General features: G+C 45.5%; 1 protein-coding gene across 1 annotated transcript in view; it reads right to left on the reverse strand.

Annotated features, from left to right (window-relative positions):
* Positions 1 to 10200: 10200 nt before the first annotated feature.
* The window catches only part of LOC138569679 (hemoglobin larval subunit alpha-like), a 47639-nt gene continuing 38372 nt past the window's right edge, over positions 10201 to 19467 (reverse strand). Inside the window, exon 3 of the mRNA XM_069647867.1 lies at positions 10201 to 12331. Coding sequence (XP_069503968.1) covers positions 12203 to 12331 — 129 coding nt within the window. The 3' untranslated portion in view covers positions 10201 to 12202. The remainder of the gene's footprint in view (positions 12332 to 19467) is intronic.

The following is a 19467-nucleotide window of genomic DNA, read 5'->3' on the forward strand; positions in this document are numbered from 1 at the left end:
GTCATGCACGGTTACATGCAATGTTGAAAAGTATTATTCCAATGCCACATTTTCTGCTATGATGAGTGCCTTACAGCATGTGTTTAGAAATAGCTCAAGGTGTGTCTCACAGATAAGAAACCACCAATGAGAGACAAACACGCACTTTTTCCATAGGTAGAGATGATCCCCTAATACAATCCCACCCCTTGATAGGTTTTTACAGTTTGCCACGTAGGATGATATCATAGATGACACATCTAGTATTACATAAGCTAAAAACAAATGATAAGACATGGAGAACTTGCATGAGTAAGTTTGATGAGTGTTTATTCACCCTGCTTTATTTCTTGAGATTAAAGCAGCATTTTACCATCTCCTTTGATTCTGTCAGGTTATTGGGTTTGTAATAATTTACTGGTAATTCCATCTAGCACAACAGATGCTTTAAGGTGCAAGAGCACAATCTCGTGGCAGGTTCTTTCATATGGTTCCTTTACGCAATTTGGGTGCGGGCCCCAGCCTCCCAATACACTGGTTATAACTCCCAATACACTGGTTATACACTCCTGCCAGGTTCTTTCATATCGTTCCTTTACGTTCAGGATCTGAGGGCATATGCGTTCTCCCCAAGTTCCTCTTATCACTGGTGTACTTGTGTCTCCCCAAATATTGGGACTATGAAAATCAGTTTGTGAGGTAAGCCGTAGGAAAATTGCCTCCTGTTCCAATTAGGGATTACCTTCTCCAGCTCCCTCCTAGGGCCCGACCTTCCACTGTGGGCTCACTGGGCGGGCCCCTTGGCTTTTCTGACCCCACTTAGGTCCTTCTTCTACCGCTCTCTCACTCTGCTTCAGGCGGTGTGTCTCTGCGGCTGGTGGCGGACTGCATGCAGCTGCTGCTTCCCTTGCTGGCGCAAAGCTCCTCCTTTGCCTCCCATCCCACTTCAGTGTCTCTCCTGTCTGCGGGAATGGATCTCCAGTCCAGACGCTGCCTTCCCCTTCCTTCATGCTGCTTCTCTGCCTCGCTCACCACCTCCTGGATTCCCAGCCTGAGCTAGGAAGTCTTCTGCACTGTTCTGCACTGTTCTGCACTGTTCTGCCGCATCTCTTTGCTCGCCTGTCCACCTGACTGCTTGGCTTCCCCGGCAGTGACTATCCGGTTGGATCTTCTTGTTGCTGTCAGCTGTTCCATCTTTGAACTCCCACTTAAAGGAAGGGAGTTGCGTAAAGCCAATCAGCTGCCTCCAAGCACTAGACTGGTCCTCCTGGTTCAGCTTAATAATCTTCATTTGGGTAGGTCTTTTATGGTCTCAGTCTTTGTTATTCTATTTGCTACAGTATTGAACGATACTGTCAGCAAACTTTGTGGGTTGTTGAAGGGGATTATCAAAGTATGCCATCAATGCATTAGGAATGGAGGGGATATCCCTAAAAGGGAATCTGATGGTGTCTGTCCCTCCCCCACATTTACAGCTAGATGTATAACAAGGCTATACTCAAATGTACAGCTAGATGCACACCAAGGCTATACTCCAATTTACAGCTAGATAAAAAACAAGGCTATACTCAAATGTACATCTATATACAAAACAAGGCTATGCCACATTTCTGACTGGGAGATTCAGGTATGGAGAAGCAAAAGCAAGTAAGCAAGTAATACAATACCTTTAGTAATCTAGTATCTTCCTATATCTACAGAAGCATGGAAGTATGCAGGGGTTATATGCTTAGCAGTAGTTCTAATGGTAGATGAGTAATACCTATCTTGTAGTTGCAGGTGGGTTGTAGGGCCTGGCTTGGGCACCCCTGGGTGAACACGGCAAACAGGGCATGGGAGCTACCCTAGGGAGTTGCCCTTTGACTATGGCCCGTTGCCGGATGCCCAGGCATGGCTGCCCTGGGAGAGTTCCTAATGTAGAGGTGTTCTTCCTGTCATTTGTCGGCAATGTGGGCCAATCCCCACTTGTCTGGATGGGGGGTAGGTGTGGAGGGATATGAGACCTGGAAAGGCGGGGAAAATGAGCAAAAATAAATAAACAGAGAGTACAAAAGGAACAGCGACATGGAAATCGGGTGCATGTGTGGCTCAAACAAGCAAAGGAGCTCTCACCAAAAGGTGTTCTGCAAACAAAATGGGCCTCACAGAAGCAGGACAGAGGGTAATCAACGAGGACCGGTGGTCTTATTCCGGTCACTTGTCGGCAATTCAGGCCAATTCACACTGGTCTGGCGTGCGGAGGGCTGGGAGTGGATGGAGGTGGGACAGGGAAAGGCTGGGAAAATGAGCAAAAATAAACAAAGAACGCAAAGGGAGGGGGACACAGAAATCAGGTGGATGTGTGGCACAAACATGCAAAGGGGCACTCACCAAAAGATGTTCTGCTATCAAAAATGGGAAAAAACTCAAAAATCCAACCCCTATGGAAATAACACAAAATATTCAAAGATAAAAAGATGCAGCACTCTGGGTAATCAAACAGAAGTGAAGGGCAATCAAAGCCCATAATGTTCTGTGGTGAACCAGAAGAAGGAGTCTGACTAGGATTTAGCATGTTAAAAAGAAGTGTATTTAAATAACAAGATAAACACCTATCTAATCCTATTGCTATGAGGGTTCCCTACCCAAAGAACTAAACTAAGGGTGCTCGTCGAATGTCCCAAAAAATATAGTCCCCCATCCAAAATCTACTTTCTGGCCTTACCACTTATGAAACAAAAATAACAAAACTAGACCAGCGCAATAGCTTCTCCAATCAGGCTTTGCCTGGCCAAACTACTTGGGTTTCCTCTCAAGGAAGGCACTTGCATATAATTAAAGTTAATAAAATGTTAACAATACAGTTCTCCAGCCTCTTTGCAGGTTTTGACTGGCAAGTCTTATTATTTATCTATTATTACATGTATACCAGTGCACAAAACCCTCGGGCATCTAGCTGCTAGTTACACACAGGTTAATGTAATAATGTCAATGATCACATACTGGAAAGTGCAGTATAGTCAATAGCAGGTGGGTACAAATCAAAAGTTAGTTGAACAGGTGTGTTTTTAGTTTTTTTCCTAAAAAGCTATTAGGAGGCTTCAGAACTTAGGTGTAGTGGCAGGTTGTTCCAGAGGTTGGCCAACATCACCGGGAAGCTGGAGCCCCCAGTTTGTTTCCGGATGAATCTTGGGGTAAGTAGGAGATGACTTTGGGAGGATCTGAGTAGTCTTGTTGGTGTGTATTTGGTGATCCTCTGGGCTAGGTAAGGAGGGGCGTTGTTTGATAGACAGCAATGGGCAATTGTGAGGGTCTTGAATTTTATTGGGTCCCGGACAGGAAGCCAGTGGATGACTTTCTTGGCATCCAAGAAGTGGTCCGTTTTATTTTGAGTCCAGTGCATCTCGGAGGGCATTGTTTTGGATTATTTGCATTCGGAGGTTCCACAGAGTAGGATATTACAGTAATAATAATAATTTGGCACTTATATAGCGCTACGAACCCTCAGGTATCTGAGCACTGCTTATTATTACCCACGGTGTGTGGTGCTCATTTATCGACCTCGGAAGGATGAAAGGCTGAGTTTGGCCTTGCCGAGATTCGAACCTGCGTTAGCAGGCTCTGCACGGATGTCTTGACCGGCTATGTCCAGTTTGGGCAATAGAAGTGCTCGGGCCACAATAAGTCAGTTGGAGGTGGATAAGAACGGTCTATTTTCCCTATGAGTTTAGTAGTTTAGGCCATTGCAGAGGTGATATTGTTGATTTGGCGGATCATATTCAGAGATGCATCCAGGAAGATGGCCAGTGTTTTTACTGCGTTGGAAAGCAGGATTTTGTGGCCATCTTTGTCAAAAATCTGATAGGTAGGACTAAGGCTGCCGAGCTGGGCTGGCGAGCCAACTAGGAGGAATTCTGTCTTCTCATCGGTGTTGAGCCATCCAGGCTTTGATTATTTGATAGACAGAGTTTACTGACAAACAGTTATGGGCATAGATACCTGTTAGGGGGATATGAATGTTTGTGTCGTCCGCATAGTTCGTGAAGGAAATGCCTTGTGTGTCAAGGTGGTCATAGAGGGGGTTTGTATCGATATTGTAGAGGGTGGGTGGGCTCAGGAGCCTTGCAGGACACATGTGTTCAGTGATGGGGTGCTGCTGCCTCACCAGCAAATACTCTAGAAGATTGTTGTCAAGGAATGAGGCAATCCAGCTGGCTGCTTACTGGGAGAAACTAGCCACAGATGTAAGGTGGTGGCATAAAGAGCTGTGGGCTGTGAGATTGTGAGATCGAGTAGAGGTGTACTTCCAAGAATGCTTGGATTTCAGTGTAAGCCACTCTGTCAAGGATTTTCAGTAGGAACGGGACTGTGGTGATGGGTTGGTATTTTGTGTGTGGATTGCTCAGTGTGGGTAGGCAATATTGTAGGCAAAGAGTGCATCCTGGATGCAGCTACACCAGATGTTCCCTTTGGTGACAAAGTGGGCAATGAGCTATTCAAGGTCTCAGAGGATGCTGAATAGCTCTTGCAAACTAGAGGAGGCTTCTGAGATCCTACTGTTGTATGATGCTACTTTAGTTTCCAGGACAGCGTGTTTCTATTTAGTGGCTTGTTCTGAAAAGAGAGCCTTGTTGGCTGTGTTAGGGTCCTTCTGCCAGTTAGCTTCTGGAGCTCATTCTTCTGCTTTCAGGGTATGGAAATGGGGGGTGAACCATGTGTTGTTGTGGTTACAGTTCTTGGCTTTGTGAAGCTTGAGAAGTACAAGGGAATTAACTGCAGTGGCTAGTAGGGAGGTTTAGCGATCCACTATGGTGTAGATGTTGTGCTTGCTTGGGATGTGCGTGACGAGCATTGGGAGTAGGCGGTTGCATGTTAAGTTGTGGGTACTTTGTGCTAGTGTTGGTGGTAAGAACGAGGGTGTTCTTGTGCGTTTCCTTGGCATGGGGATGGTGAAGGATACACAGTGGTGGTTAGTCCACACGCAAGGAATGTTGGCGACTATCAATATGTTACATTTGTGATCTAGTAGCCAGTCTTGAGTGATGCCTTGGTAATGGGTCGGATTGAATCTTCGCTTGATGCAGCCAAGGGTGGTGGGTGCTTTAGCCAGGGCTAAGGCTTTGGCATCTAATGGGTCATTGATGCCTAAGTTGAGGTCTCCTAGAATGATAAACTGAGTTATCGGCTTGAGGTTGGCAGTGATGATTTGGGATGGCCATATTCAAAGGTGGTGGGAGAGCCCAGGGGACTGTATAGCAGCAGGAGGGCTTTGGATGAGTGTGGTGAGCTGCTAAGTTTTATAGCTAAGGATTCACAGTGTGGGATTGTCCTGCAAAGTGGGATTGTATCCTTGTAAATAAAGTCGACGCCATCTCCTTTATTGGATGCTGTACCTTCTCTGAGAATGGCATTGCTGGGAGGAACTGCGATGGGTAAGGCTGGGCTCGCAGAACGGTTGAGCCAAGTTTCTGTGATGGCCAAGATGTCAGTATTGTTGGTGATGATGAGGTTGTGCATGTCGGGGGCATGAGTGACAACTGTTCTTGGGTTGATCAAGTTGCAGTTGGTGGGCAGGGGTGGCGTGGGCTCACTTTGCTTTCGGATGGTTTTGGTTGCTAGTCACAACTTTTGTAATGCCATAGTGGGCCTGTGTAGGCTGCTTCTGGATGTGGCGAGGTAGGTGTGACTTGTCACACTGCCATACTGATGTGCAGAGTGTTGGGAGGAAGAGGGTAGGATTGGGTGGGAGGTGCATGGTTGGTCTAGTGTTGTCAAACGTAAAAGTTGTCAGTGAGCCAGGTGTGCCAGAGCTGCATGGAAGCAAGGGATGCTTACCTGTGGGAAGGTTGTTAGTAGCATACTGTAATAGCATTTTGGTGATGGAAAATGAGGTGTCTCTTTAGATGCTGTGCCCGAGGGATGGTGTGGTGGCAACCAGTGTGTCTATTATCGAATGTGGCACACTGGCTACATCAGAGGAGCTGGTCGCTTTGAACATTCTGGAGAACTGAGTGGTGTCGGTTGGACAACCAGGTTAGAGTGGTTGGCGATGATGTTGCCCTGGGAGGCAGGGCGTGGTGTAAGGATCGCAGCGGTCTTCACGCACATCAAATACTTTACGTTCTTTAAAGGGAAAAATGATTTTCTTAGTGAGATTCCATCACTTTTATTCTTGTATTTTATAGTGTTCTTTTCCCTTATTGTTCACATTTCTAGCACCCGCCGACCCCAAAGCCCTCTTTCCCTTTGATGTGCTTACATCAGCAGGATCTTGATTGGGTGCCAGCCCATGTCCGTCTTTTGGGTTACTCGGGTTCCCATAACCCTTTTGACTTCCCCAGCCTTGTATGTAAATGCCACTCCATTTTCTATGGCTCCACAAAGCCCTCTTGCCCATTGATGTGCTTAATTCAGCAGTGTCTTGTCATTATCCCAGGTCCACATAGATGGTTCTTTATTTCCTACAAAGATTTCCCAAGATGATGAGGGAGAGTATTTTTTGATAACCTCCTCTAGTAGTCCGGGTACAATGGCAGCTTTTATCTTAGTGGGATGACCCCTAATCTTTAAGGTGAGGGGAATTTTTGGATATGTCTCCAGATCCCCATGTACACATGTGATCCTTACCGCCCCTTTCCCTTTTAGATCTTCAGGATAAACTAAAGCAGAGCTTATGGCTGTGTATTTGCTTTCAGAGTCAGTTAGGGCTTTAGCCCAGATGTCATTAACCCGTATAATCTCTTGGCTTTCGAAGGGCTGAGGAGTGCAGTAAAAATAATCTGTCTCTTCCAGATTTACTTCTCTCTTTTCTTCTTTTCCTTCCTACACCTCTGCCCCTACCCATCCTATCTCCATAGACCCTTCTATATGATTTTTGGGACATATAGTCAGCAAAATGGCCCTTTTCTCCACGGAAGAAACACGTGGGGATGGTAGGAACAACAGGTTTCACCCATCATATTTCTTCTCTGGTGGTTATTTGTAATTTTGCCCAAGGTAGGGATAGAGTCCAGTCCTTTCCTTTGGGTTTGGCCCACTAGGCAAGGGTTTTTCCGTTTTTCTAGGGGTCTCAATTACAGGCACTCTATTGAATGGTTTAAATTCCCTACTTTAGTCCACCTGCTTCCCTGTAGCTTTAAAGTATTTAAACGCTCTTTTCTGAGAAGGAGGTAGTTACTAGGGGTTTGATATTCTGATAAGACACCTGTAGATCTCATCTCAGAAGAGGGGCCAAATAATAGATTTTCAGGGCCTCGTCCCACTGGAACTGCACTGCTAACCTTTCAAAATGAGTGCATAGGTGTTCTCCATTATGATATGGTGGTAGGACCCCATAAGGGAGAACCCAGGGACTTTATCCAACCCCTAGTCGGTTGAGACACCCGTTGTGGCATTGGTTATCCCAGGCATGATTTTCAGTTATCCTCTCTAGGAGGGCCTCAAGCGATGTCGTCTCCACTCTGGGTTCAGAGCTTTCTTTGGTTTAAAAGATTTCCGAGGGAGGAAACGCAAGGTCTTCCTCCTCCTCTGAATCAGCTGGGAATTTGACGGAGAGGGCCGTGGGCCTGGGTTTCTCCACTGTTGGAAATTTGAGGGTCGCACCAAAAGATGGTTTTATTCCCAACTGTCCCATTGGTGGGAGGCAGCCAATGGGATTGGCTATACTCTATGGGTGAGGGTCTGACTCTCTATCGGGTCACTTACATCCCACTATGACACTATATATGCTGTACCAAAAGAAGGAGTCTGACTAAGACATAGCCTGTTCAAAAATTGTTTTGTTTAAATAAAAAGAAGAATGCCTCTCTAATCCCATTGCTATGAGTATATTTCCCTACGTAGCAAAATAACTAAGGGAACTCGTCAAATCTCCAAAATAATATAGTCCTACATCCAAAACATACTTTCTGGCTGCCCACTTATAAAAATAAAATACCAACAATAGACCAGAGCAATATCCTCTCCAGTCAGGCTTTGCTTGGCCGAACTACTTGGGTTTCCTCCCAAGGAAGAGACCTTCAAATGTTCAAAGTTCATAACATTTTCACAATACAGTCCTCCAGTCTCTTTGCAGGCTTTGAATGACAACATGTCTTAAGTCTTCACAAACATCCAATACTTCCCCTTCTTTAAAGGGAAAGAGGATGTTCTTAGTGTGATTCCACCCCTTTTGATCTTGTTTAGGGGTTGGGTAATGAAGCCCTCCAGGTTCTCTCTCATACCAGTCTTTTCCCCTAATGTTCATATTTCTGTAGTCCAGATTAATCACAGTTCATCAAAGTTCATAAAAGAATATGTTCTTGTGTGAGATTTGAGGGTGACCTTACCAGTCTCTAGGGCCTAAACATTGACCAAGGTGGCAGTAAACGGTCAATAACGCCTTCTTGCTGTTCTTGGCAGTTCGACAGCATCCATGCTTGGCACTGTGAGAGCGGTTCAAATCAGGTTCTGATGTGGTGATTCATGGTGATCCAGACAGGGAGCAGGCATTGGGCCTCATTATAGGTTTGCCGGTCCGGGAACTACGGTACCAGTAAGCATACTACCATAGTTCCCAGACCAGCAAACTACGAGTTGTGCTCGCGGGTGCCGTTCTGCCCACCAGGAATCTGTGCTCTTTAATTTGCACGTTCCCCACCTAGAAGCATATACTGGCAGTACCTAAGACTCAAGATCCTAAACGTATGGTTCACTTGTGGCCTTGCTTTACTTCCTCAGGTGAACGCAGACATGAAAATGGCCATCACTCACCTGCAGCACTTGGGAGAGGTTGTAGCCCTTTTCAGAACAACGCCGAAAACCAGTCTAGTCCTCTCAGTTGTCCAATCACCCTTCAACTACAGCAACGGGTTTGATGCAGTCCGGCTGTGAAATGCATAAAAAATCCAGAATACAGAATTGCAGCCTCTGTCATCTGTGGTCTGAAGTGCTATGACTCTCTGTGGTGCTAAATTGCAAAGCAGGGGATGAACTCTGACTGGTCCACTTTGGACATACAACTGAATACCTGACCACAGTGTTGTCTCACTGCCAGCTGACCATGTATCTAAGGTCACCCTTCCAAAGCCGGCATATCTCTGGCAATTTCAGGTACAAGAGTGTTGGTTGCATGACATTGTGCATTCTAGGCTTCTGCCTCTGGAGCTCACTCCATTTCAGCTTGGTCATGAGCCTGACTGGTTGAAGCTCCACAGTGCCCTAAGGGCCTACCTGTTCTGGATTACTTATATCCAAAGACTTTTTTGTCCCTGATGCTATCTTTTGTCCCACCCCACCCACGTCACATGCTTTTTGGCCATCTGACCTTGCAACAAAAATAATAGCTTCTATGAAATGGAATTTTGGGACATACATATATATGTTTATTAATTGTATTTGATAAGAAATCATGAAGACAGAGTATAAATGTAGCTATTCCATAGTACCGGTTTCAGTTGCATCCCAGGTAGGTGTGCGCTTGGTACATCCCATACATAGGGCCTCAGTACAAGTCCGGCGGTAACCGTGCTGGTAAAACTGGCAGATTGCCACTGCGTGAATTTTTCCAGCGCCTGACTTCACGGAAAAACTGGGGCATTACAGCCCCTGCGGTCCATGAATTCAGGCGCTGGAAAATGTAAATCCCCATTTGAGGAATGGGGAGCATGGAAGCAATGGTGCCGTTCCACCTGCCAGGTGTGACCGCGCCGGGCGGGACGGCACCCACCCACAGACTCGTAGTGTGGAGGTCCGGTAACAACTGTGCCGGCAGGCTTACTGGCACAGTTACCGGTCCGGCACACTTGTAATGAGGCCCATAGACTTACTTTTAAAGTTTTTCTCGTTAGTGTTGCTAACATGACCCTACAAGACAAGAATTAATTGATGAATGGATGCATGTATTGATTGATGGATGGACGGATGGCAGGTTCATGGAAGGGTTGGTTTCAGTGGAAGGATGATGGATAGATGAATGAAAGGATGGCGAATGTGGACAGATTGTGAAAAATGACCCATCAAATTGACAAGACCCAAGTGAATTTTTGCATTGCCTACAGTAGATTCAGTTTGCATTGGATGTCTAATAAATGCTCACAGTCACCCAATCACCAGTCCTGAAGTTGTTGCCCATATCCTGCATGCAATACCACTGAAATACCACCTCAATTTCTAGTTTATACAAAATGCAATAAGATGTGCTTCGTCAAACAGTCCCTTACACATACATGGAATAATTTGAACAAACATTAACCACAGGCAATGTTCAAAAATATATGAATACAACTTTAATACGGAAAATAAAACCAACAGCCTCGATTAAAAAAAAATTGACAATTGTACATATTGCTTATCTTTTATATTTCCGACATGCTATCTCATAACAACCGCAGCGAAGTTCAAGGTTAGTTTTTCTGATGGCCACGCTCATCTGTACTTGGAAGTTCCAGGTTCGTTTTTCTGATGGTCACGCTCATCTGTACTTGAAAGTTCAAGGTTAGTTTTTCTGATGGCCACGCTCATCTGTACTTGGAAGTTCAAGGTTAGTTTTTCTGATTGCCACGCTCATCTGTAATTTGAAGTTCAAGGTTAAGTTTTCTGATGGCCACGCTCATCTGTACTTGGAAGTTCAAGGTTAGTTTTTCTGATGGCCACGCTCATCTGTACTTGGAAGTTCAAGGTTAGTTTTTCTGATGGCCACGCTCATCTGTACTTGGAAGTTCAAGGTTAGTTTTTCTGATGGCCACGCTCATCTGTACTTGAAAGTTCAAGGTTAGTTTTTCTGATGGCCACGCTCATCTGTACTTGGAAGTTCAAGGTTAGTTTTTCTGATGGCCACGCTCATCTGTACTTGGAAGTTCAAGGTTAGTTTTTCTGATTGCCACGCTCATCTGTAATTTGAAGTTCAAGGTTAGTTTTTCTGATGGCCACGCTCATCTGTACTTGGAAGTTCAAGGTTAGTTTTTCTGATTGCCACGCTCATCTGTAATTTGAAGTTCAAGGTTAGGTTTTCTGATGGCCACGCTCATCTGTACTTGGAAGTTCAAGGTTAGTTTTTCTGATGGCCACGCTCATCTGTACTTGGAAGTTCAAGGTTAGTTTTTCTGATGGCCACGCTCATCTGTAATTTGAAGTTCAAGGTTAGTTTTTCTGATGGCCACGCTCATCTGTACTTGGAAGTTCAAGGTTAGTTTTTCTGATGGCCACGCTCATCTGTACTTGGAAGTTCAAGGTTAGTTTTTCTGATGGCCACGCTCATCTGTACTTGGAAGTTCAAGGTTAGTTTTTCTGAGGGCCACGCTCATCTGTACTTGGAAGTTCAAGGTTAGTTTTTCTGATGGCCACGCTCATCTGTACTTGGAAGTTCAAGGTTAGTTTTTCTGATGGCCACGCTCATCTGTACTTGGAAGTTCAAGGTTAGTTTTTCTGATGGCCACGCTCATCTGTACTTGGAAGTTCCAGGTTCGTTTTTCTGATGGTCACGCTCATCTGTACTTGAAAGTTCAAGGTTAGTTTTTCTGATGGCCACGCTCATCTGTACTTGGAAGTTCAAGGTTAGTTTTTCTGATGGCCACGCTCATCTGTACTTGGAAGTTCAAGGTTAGTTTTTCTGATGGCCACGCTCATCTGTAATTTGAAGTTCAAGGTTAGTTTTTCTGGTGGCCACGCTCATCTGTACTTGGAAGTTCAAGGTTAGTTTTTCTGATGGCCACGCTCATCTGTACTTGGAAGTTCAAGGTTAGTTTTTCTGATTGCCACGCTCATCTGTAATTTGAAGTTCAAGGTTAGGTTTTCTGATGGCCACGCTCATCTGTACTTGGAAGTTCAAGGTTAGTTTTTCTGATGGCCACGCTCATCTGTACTTGGATGTTCAAGGTTAGTTTTTCTGATGGCCACGCTCATCTGTAATTTGAAGTTCAAGGTTAGTTTTTCTGATGGCCACGCTCATCTGTACTTGGAAGTTCAAGGTTAGTTTTTCTGATGGCCACGCTCATCTGTACTTGGAAGTTCAAGGTTAGTTTTTCTGATGGCCACGCTCATCTGTACTTGGAAGTTCAAGGTTAGTTTTTCTGAGGGCCACGCTCATCTGTACTTGGAAGTTCAAGGTTAGTTTTTCTGATGGCCACGCTCATCTGTACTTGGAAGTTCAAGGTTAGTTTTTCTGATGGCCACGCTCATCAGTACTTGGAAGTTCAAGGTTAGTTTTTCTGATGGCCACGCTGACCTGTACTTGGAAGTTCAACGTTAGTTTTTCTGATGGCCATGCTCATCTGTACTTGGAGACCAAGACTGCAGACACTGCGGCTAGGTACTTGTCCCAGGCTGCGTGGGTCTCAGGGGTAAATTCTTCAGGGAAGTGGGATGCCAGGACAGTCTGGATTGAATGGGACAGCAGCTGAGGAAGCAAAGAATGAGCCAGCATCAGTAAAACGCAAAATAGGTCTGGGTACAAACAATATTTCTATTTACAGATTCTGTATGCTGCATTTGATAACACATGGACACCAAAGGGCGCTTGTGTCGTTTGTGTTTAGCATGACAAATCCTTATATCTAGCACCGTGTTCCTTCTTTTGAGGGATAAACATGTCTCGCCCCTCCTCCTACTGTAAGGCTTTATTCAATATGCCAACATGTGTCTGTCCTCGGACAGTACCCACCAGTCTGCTCTGGTCTGCATGACAGATCATTTATTGATGATCATGGGCAGGTGCTGTCTCTCTACCCATGTCATGTGAAACCTGCGATCAACTTTTGACACCAATGACAATGTCATGTTTTGTCTGGCCAGGGGAGCATGATGTGTATCAGGGAAACTGTTCTTGTGTAACCTGGATGAATACATTTGCTCGATTTCCGAATCATCTGATTTTTCATATTATTCGGGTGATTCGGGTTTGACCGAACTTTTAAAGGATTCAGGTAACAGATTCGGATCATGCTGATGACAATTTATGCTGATGAAATGTTGCTGTAAAGATTGAGCTAAATAGGTCAGCCCTTTTCTTGCTAGCAAATGTACAAATCAAACCAAGTATAAAGTTAATGTAATACATAAGAAGTCCAAAATCTTTACAGTCAGGGATGCTCAAAATAACCTTAGTGTCCACATGAATAATAGCTTGCACCTGGCTTTTCCTTTAATATAGAAACCAAAACTATGTTCTATGCTCAGAATAAAATGCAATCTATAAAAAAAACAAATAGTGCAAAATCTGCAAACAGCAATACAAATATAAAATGTGCAGAGGATGCATTTCATTATTTGCATTACTTTGAGAATGTGCAGGTCAGCTTACTCAAAAAGGTGGCCATCACATCTCAATTGGGCTGTGCTGCAGCACAAATGATCTGCTGGCCCGCCGCCACTCATACATTAATGTTGGGAGCATGTATTGTGCTCCCTGCAGCCATGGGCCTTTTATGATGATATGATATGGTATGGCATATATAACCCGCCTATACACAAGTGTTTCAAGCGCAATGAGGCAAGGGAGGGGGAAACAGAGGGAGGACAGACAGCGATCCTACTAGGCCAGGTGTCATTCAGACCACGCGAGTGCGTGATACGGAGGAAAGGGACAGTGCAGTACATAGGAATAGATAATAACAATAAGTGAAAGTAACGGCCAGCAAGTGGCAAGTGCAAGGTAAGTGCAGACATCAAGTGCTGGTAGGGGGACTCTAGGGATACAGAAACAGTCCCCAAGTGCGGGGGTTGCCAGGCAGGCAGTACAGGTGTGAGAGCTGGCGGGGGAGGGACCTGGGCCCAAGATCAGAGGGTGTCCAGGTAATCTAGAGCAGATCTGGTTAAAGCCAGGAGGTCAGCAGGAGAGAGGAGTCAAGAAAGCAGAAGCAACGAAAAAAGGTTTTGAGGTGTTTCTGGAACTGGCGATGGTTCTCCTCAAGTTTAAGGGAAGCAGGGAGGCTGTTCCAGAGGGAGGCCCCAGCCGAAGAAAGAGCTCTACCACCAACTTGTTGCTTGGAGAAGCGACTGACCCTGAGGGAGTTGGAGGCGGATGAGCAAAGAGAACGAGAAGGAAGATTTTTAGGAAGAGAGAGTTGAAGGTATTGTGGCCCAGTGCCCTATCAGGCCTTGTGGGCAATGCATAGAGTTTTGAACTTAATCCTTGCAGCCACTGGGAGCCAGTGCAGAGATTTCAGACCAGGAGAGATACGATCCCTGGGCTTGAGCGCAAGGACAAGTCTTGCAGTCCTATTCTGGATAAGATGCAAAGGGCGGAGAGTAGAGGCAGGCAGATTTAGAAAGAGGCTGTTGCAGTAATCCAGCATGGAGAGAACCAGAGCTCTGGAGACAGTGAGCTTCTGGGGAAAGGAGAGGAAAGGAAGACTACCTCTGAGGAGGTGCAGCTGGTAGTGTGACTTCTAAGAGACGTCAGAGATGTGAGGAGAGAAGGAGAGTGTGGAGTCGAAGATGACCCCGAGGTTTTTTGCCTTGCAGGTGGGAGCAGGAAGGGGGCCAACAGAGGCCAGCCAGAGAGCTACAGGAAAGGATGGGGCGGGTGTGCTGATGAGGAGAATATCAGGCTTTCTGGCATCAAGACAGAGGTCATTGGTGGCACACTGCTGCTGGATAGCAAACAGACAGTCAGAAATGAGGGAAGGAGAAGAGGTGGCCGAAGGTAGCCTGAAAATGAGCTGGGTGTTGTCCGCATAGCACTGAAAGTTAGGGCAGAGAGGAAGGACCCAAGGTGGACCTGGGAGGGTCGGTCAGAGAGGAGAGAAGTCAGCCACACCAGGGCCTGACCAGTGATACCCAGGTTATCACAGAGAGGGTTGAGCAGGATGGCACCCTGCGCAATTTACTGCAGACATATGTATTTTTCCCAGGTACAGAGCTCATAAAATTGCAATTCTTCCAGATGAAATGATATTTCTTTAAGGAATGTCAGAGTATACATCACAATTGCTTGAAATGTGTCTGCCTCGGCCATACCTGTCTTGCTGAGGTCCTTGATCTACAGAATCTCCCTATTATCAAACAAATAACTTCATTAGTTCACATGGAAGCCAACTCAGCATAATATATATGCTTTTCAGCCGTTCATGTCTCTTGTGATTCCCCTATATTGTAATATTATAAACCTCAATAACACACAAGGGGCCTCATTACGAGTCTGGTGGTAACCCTGCCAGTGCTTCCGGCGGGTTGCCGCCAGACTCGCAACACTTTTCAAGCACCTGACTTCCTGGTACCACATGGACATTACAAGTCCCGGCGGATCGGGAGGTCAGACGCCAGTAAATGTTAAACCCCATTCCCATGGAGCCCCAGATGACTCCATGGGAGTGGGAAGATGGAAGCACCGGCACCGTTGCTAACGGTGCTGGTGCTGCCGTGAAAACTCTGTGGGCAGAAGACTGGGAGTTCCAGAGTTCCCTGGTGATGAGCTGGCGCCAGGCGAGGTATTTGACTGTCCCTTGCTCACTGGTCAGAGACTGCAGTAGGACAAAGGGACACCACTCAGCTGCCCCTTGGCTACTCCCCTTTCACGCTGTACAGATGGCTGTAGCTTCCTTGCTGCTGTCAGTGCGCAGAGTACTCTGAATGAGATGGGCTCCTGTGGTTAAGATATGCACAGTCCCATGTCAGAAAGGAAGACTAGTTTTTCTGTCTTGTTCGGCATGGCCCATTGCTGAAGTGATGTTCCAAGTACAACTACAAGTACCCGTATTCAAAGAAAAAGAAGACGACTGTTCATGCCACTCGCAGGGGATCATGCCCGTATTGTCTGTGTAAAAGTGTTTTATCCTCCATTATGCACATGCAGGTAACTTGTTCATCTCACTAGCAGAAGCGAATGTGCCGAAAAAACTTCCTATTGTTGTAATAGAGCATGTCAAACAGTCATTGGAAGCTCATTTAGACTGTCCAATGCATATGGGTGCCAAAGATATGGTGTTTAGGGGTCCGGAGGCGGGACTTTCTCAGGAACAACCAATGAATTGAATGAGTTTTGTACCACCTGCCAATGGAAACTCGCCACTGGTATCCCAGTAGCAGCCATATATTCAAATAGGTACCAAACAAATTCCTATTCAAATATACACCTCCTACTCCACTAATAGGAAAAACAGTATATATCACAAGAATAAGGAGTAAGATGATATATTTTATCTACTCACACCCCTTCTCCTTAAATGGGACCCTCTGATAGATTTCCGGCACTGCCCGTCTTGAAAAAATAGACTGCGTGCAACACTTTAACTTTCAAACAACATTTATTGTTTATTCAAAATTCTTTGTGTAAAACATAAAACACTACCCTCACCTAACACAGTGTAATTACTAACACTAATATCATAGTATCTAAAACTTAGGCCTCACATAATACACATACCCAAGACACAAACGATATCACATGAAAATACAAAAAAAACTAAATGTGTCGTTAAAAAACATATAATCCCAACATGTTTATGTTCTTCAAAGCCCCTTTCGGGTGAACATTCTTCAGGGGATAACTTAAAACATCCACTATTCTCCTCAACACCGTGTTGAAAGGGTAGTTTCAGGCAAACAGAGCCTGGGACGGAAAAAACAGAGGACACTAATGAGTATCAAAAAAGAAGGGGAATGCTACAAAAATGTAAACCTAAGATTGGCTCAAAACATGATGCCGACCTGTGCAGTGATGGCCGCTCTTTTTTCCATTCACAAACTCCCTTTTGACTTGCTGAGTCCCTTTTTTGTGTTTACTCCCGTGGGGGGAGTCAGTGCCTCTCTCACAGCGCTGCCGCGCTCGTTAACATACACTGAGGACAAGGACACTGAGCGGGCAAGGCCCATCCAAAATCTGTAGATGCCCACTCAGCAGCATTGTGTAAGAATTTTTAGATGTTAATGTCGCTACGGTGGGCCCAGCTACATTAGCTTCATGTTCCACTTGTTAGACAATCCTAGCTACGCCTCTGGTGCAACGAAAATATAACTGATCAGTAGAGAAAGAGTTTGCCAGATTGGGAAAATCAAGGAGCACTGAAAATCGAGTCTCGGGTGGAAGAGCGGGTTCAGGCAGTGGAGGTCAAGAGAATTGAAGCTAGAGAAGGAACAAATATATTCCACCAAAGTTTTCTAAGCGCGAATTGAAGGGATTCATGCTCAGAATTATATTTAAGAAAGGGGCGTTACAGGTAGCATACAAGGTCCACCCAGTACCTGTAGCATTCGAGGAAATGTTGAGTGTGGACCTGAAGAAATTGTGCGAGCAGGAGAAGGTTGAACCAATAGAGGTTAATGAATGGTTGCCTCCCATTTTGGTAACTATGAGTCCACACAAAGGCATCAGAATGTGCATTAATTAACGCAATTTGAATAAGGCGATATGGGTGGACAGGCATCCACTTCCAAATATTGATGAAAAGCTATCAATGATGAGCGATGTGTGCTGCCTCTTGACTCTGGATCTGATGTCAGCATATCGTCAGGCGGTGTTGCATCCGGCATCGAGATCGCTCGCGTCCTTTGTGACACCTTTAGGAGCTTACCACTCTGTGCATATGCTGCTTGGCTTGGCATGGGCCTCTGCGTTAATGGGGAACATCTCCTGAGAGGTCCAGGGCATGGCATGTTTCCAGGATGATATTCACACACATGCAAAGATGGAAGAAGAGCATGGTAACTTGTTTTGCATGATGATGGAGAGGTTGCAGCAGATGGGGAAGCCACTCAAGCATGGAAAATGCCTAATACACGTTCATGAAGTTTGCTATTTGGACCATTGTATCAGGGCAGAGGATATAAAGCTCCACCCAGAGTTGGTGCAAGCCATTGTGGACGCTGAGAAACCAGAAAACAAAGCGCAATTGCAATCATGTTTGGGACTCACCGAATTCTTTTCTAAATTTGTGGAGAATTTTGCACAAAAACAAAGGCCCTGAGCGAAATACTAAAGAAGGATGCAAAGTGTGTGTGGACTGTGAAGTGTGGTGAATGTTTTGAAACTTTGAAAGTGTCACATGCACCCAGGTTGCACAGGTTCCGATTGGGGGCACACACATGCATTACTGTGGAAGAATGGGACTACAGCACTAGGTCGGTTGTTAGTCAAAAACAAGATTGCTTAGAGGTGCTGATTGCATCGTCTTCCAGACTTCTCACTGACGATAAGAACAGGTGTGCTGTAATTGACTAAGAGGCATTAGCATGTCGTTAGCCCTGTTGTAACTTCAGGATCTTGGGTCCGTGAAGGCATTGCCGTGCATTAGCAGGTGGTTGGAGAATCTAGAGGATTAACATGTTGACCTGGAATTCCACCTGGGAGTGCGTAATACAGTAGCAGACCTCGTGTCTCATGGAGTTAGTGACAGTCAGAGCTTGGAGTGTAATGTGGAGGCTCAGGTGTGGGTGGCCTCCATACATTACTGCATAAAACCTGCGTGGCCCAAGGGTAGTCTTACGACAGTATGATGAGCTGTCTAATGTCCGAAGGTAGATACGCGAAGGGTGGCCCGTGCATCCAGCGAAAAGGGCGGTCGGCTATTGACCCCAAAGTGGAAATTGTGGTCAGGGAGTGTGTGCCCTTTGCGAGAAATGATAAGAGTCTGCTCAGGAGTAACTCAGAGCTGATTCCTGTCTCAGTGCCAGCAAAAGTGGGGTGCACACTGGCAGATCTCCTGGGGCCCATGGACATACTTCGGTTGGACAAGAGGTTTGCTATAGTGTTTGTTGATTAGCCGTCAAAATGGTTCGAGGTAGAATTCATACCAGAAATGTCGACAAGGAGTGTTGTAACATTTTTGCAATCAGAATCATGAGGAGTTGACAAACCCGATCATGAGCAACAATGAGGTCCACCTCACATCCAAGATGGTGAAGATCTTGGAGGATTGCGGGCTATCCGTAATAAAAACGCCATTATACAATCCTAGAAGCAATGGCTTGGTTGAGAGAATAAACCCCAGGGGTCAAGTCCTAAAAATTAAAGTGGGCGGACTCATCAACAAACGCAATCGGGTGTGACGTAGTCAGAAATTAGCATGTCAAGGTGAAATATGCGCATTTCATTAAATTGGCTTTAAATAACCACCCAAATTGAACAGGACGAATGGCATTTGCCTTTCATAAAATCAACACACACACAAAACCAAGACAGGATATTTTATTCTAATAGTGATTTTGAAAACGTTAAAATGTGTGCATGTTTTAAACTCCAAGAACCAATGCAAATGTTTTCCCTGGGACTTGCAGTACTGAAATGGGACATTTCACCTTTAGTTTGTGATTTTTGATCAGGTTACACAGTGCAGCGGTGAAGTGTCCGGCATGCAAACATGACGACTGCGGTTTGATCCCTGAGGTTTTCATAAATTCAAAGAGGACAACCATGTTTCTCTTTTAGCTGGGGGGGGACTGAGTCAACCCTCTGAATAAAGTGGGGGGACGCCGGCCCCCCGCGTGCACCCTCGACTTGAGAACTGATAAACCCCCTGATTACGGATAGTGTACAACTGTCTTTAGCTAGCCAGCTGGACTGCCAGTGGCCGTTGGAGAGCATGGTGATAGTATACA

The sequence above is a fragment of the Ambystoma mexicanum genome, chromosome 2q (genome assembly GCF_040938575.1).
Source record: "Ambystoma mexicanum isolate Mex_15411 chromosome 2q, UKY_AmexF1_1, whole genome shotgun sequence".
In the NCBI taxonomy this organism is placed as follows: domain Eukaryota; kingdom Metazoa; phylum Chordata; class Amphibia; order Caudata; family Ambystomatidae; genus Ambystoma; species Ambystoma mexicanum.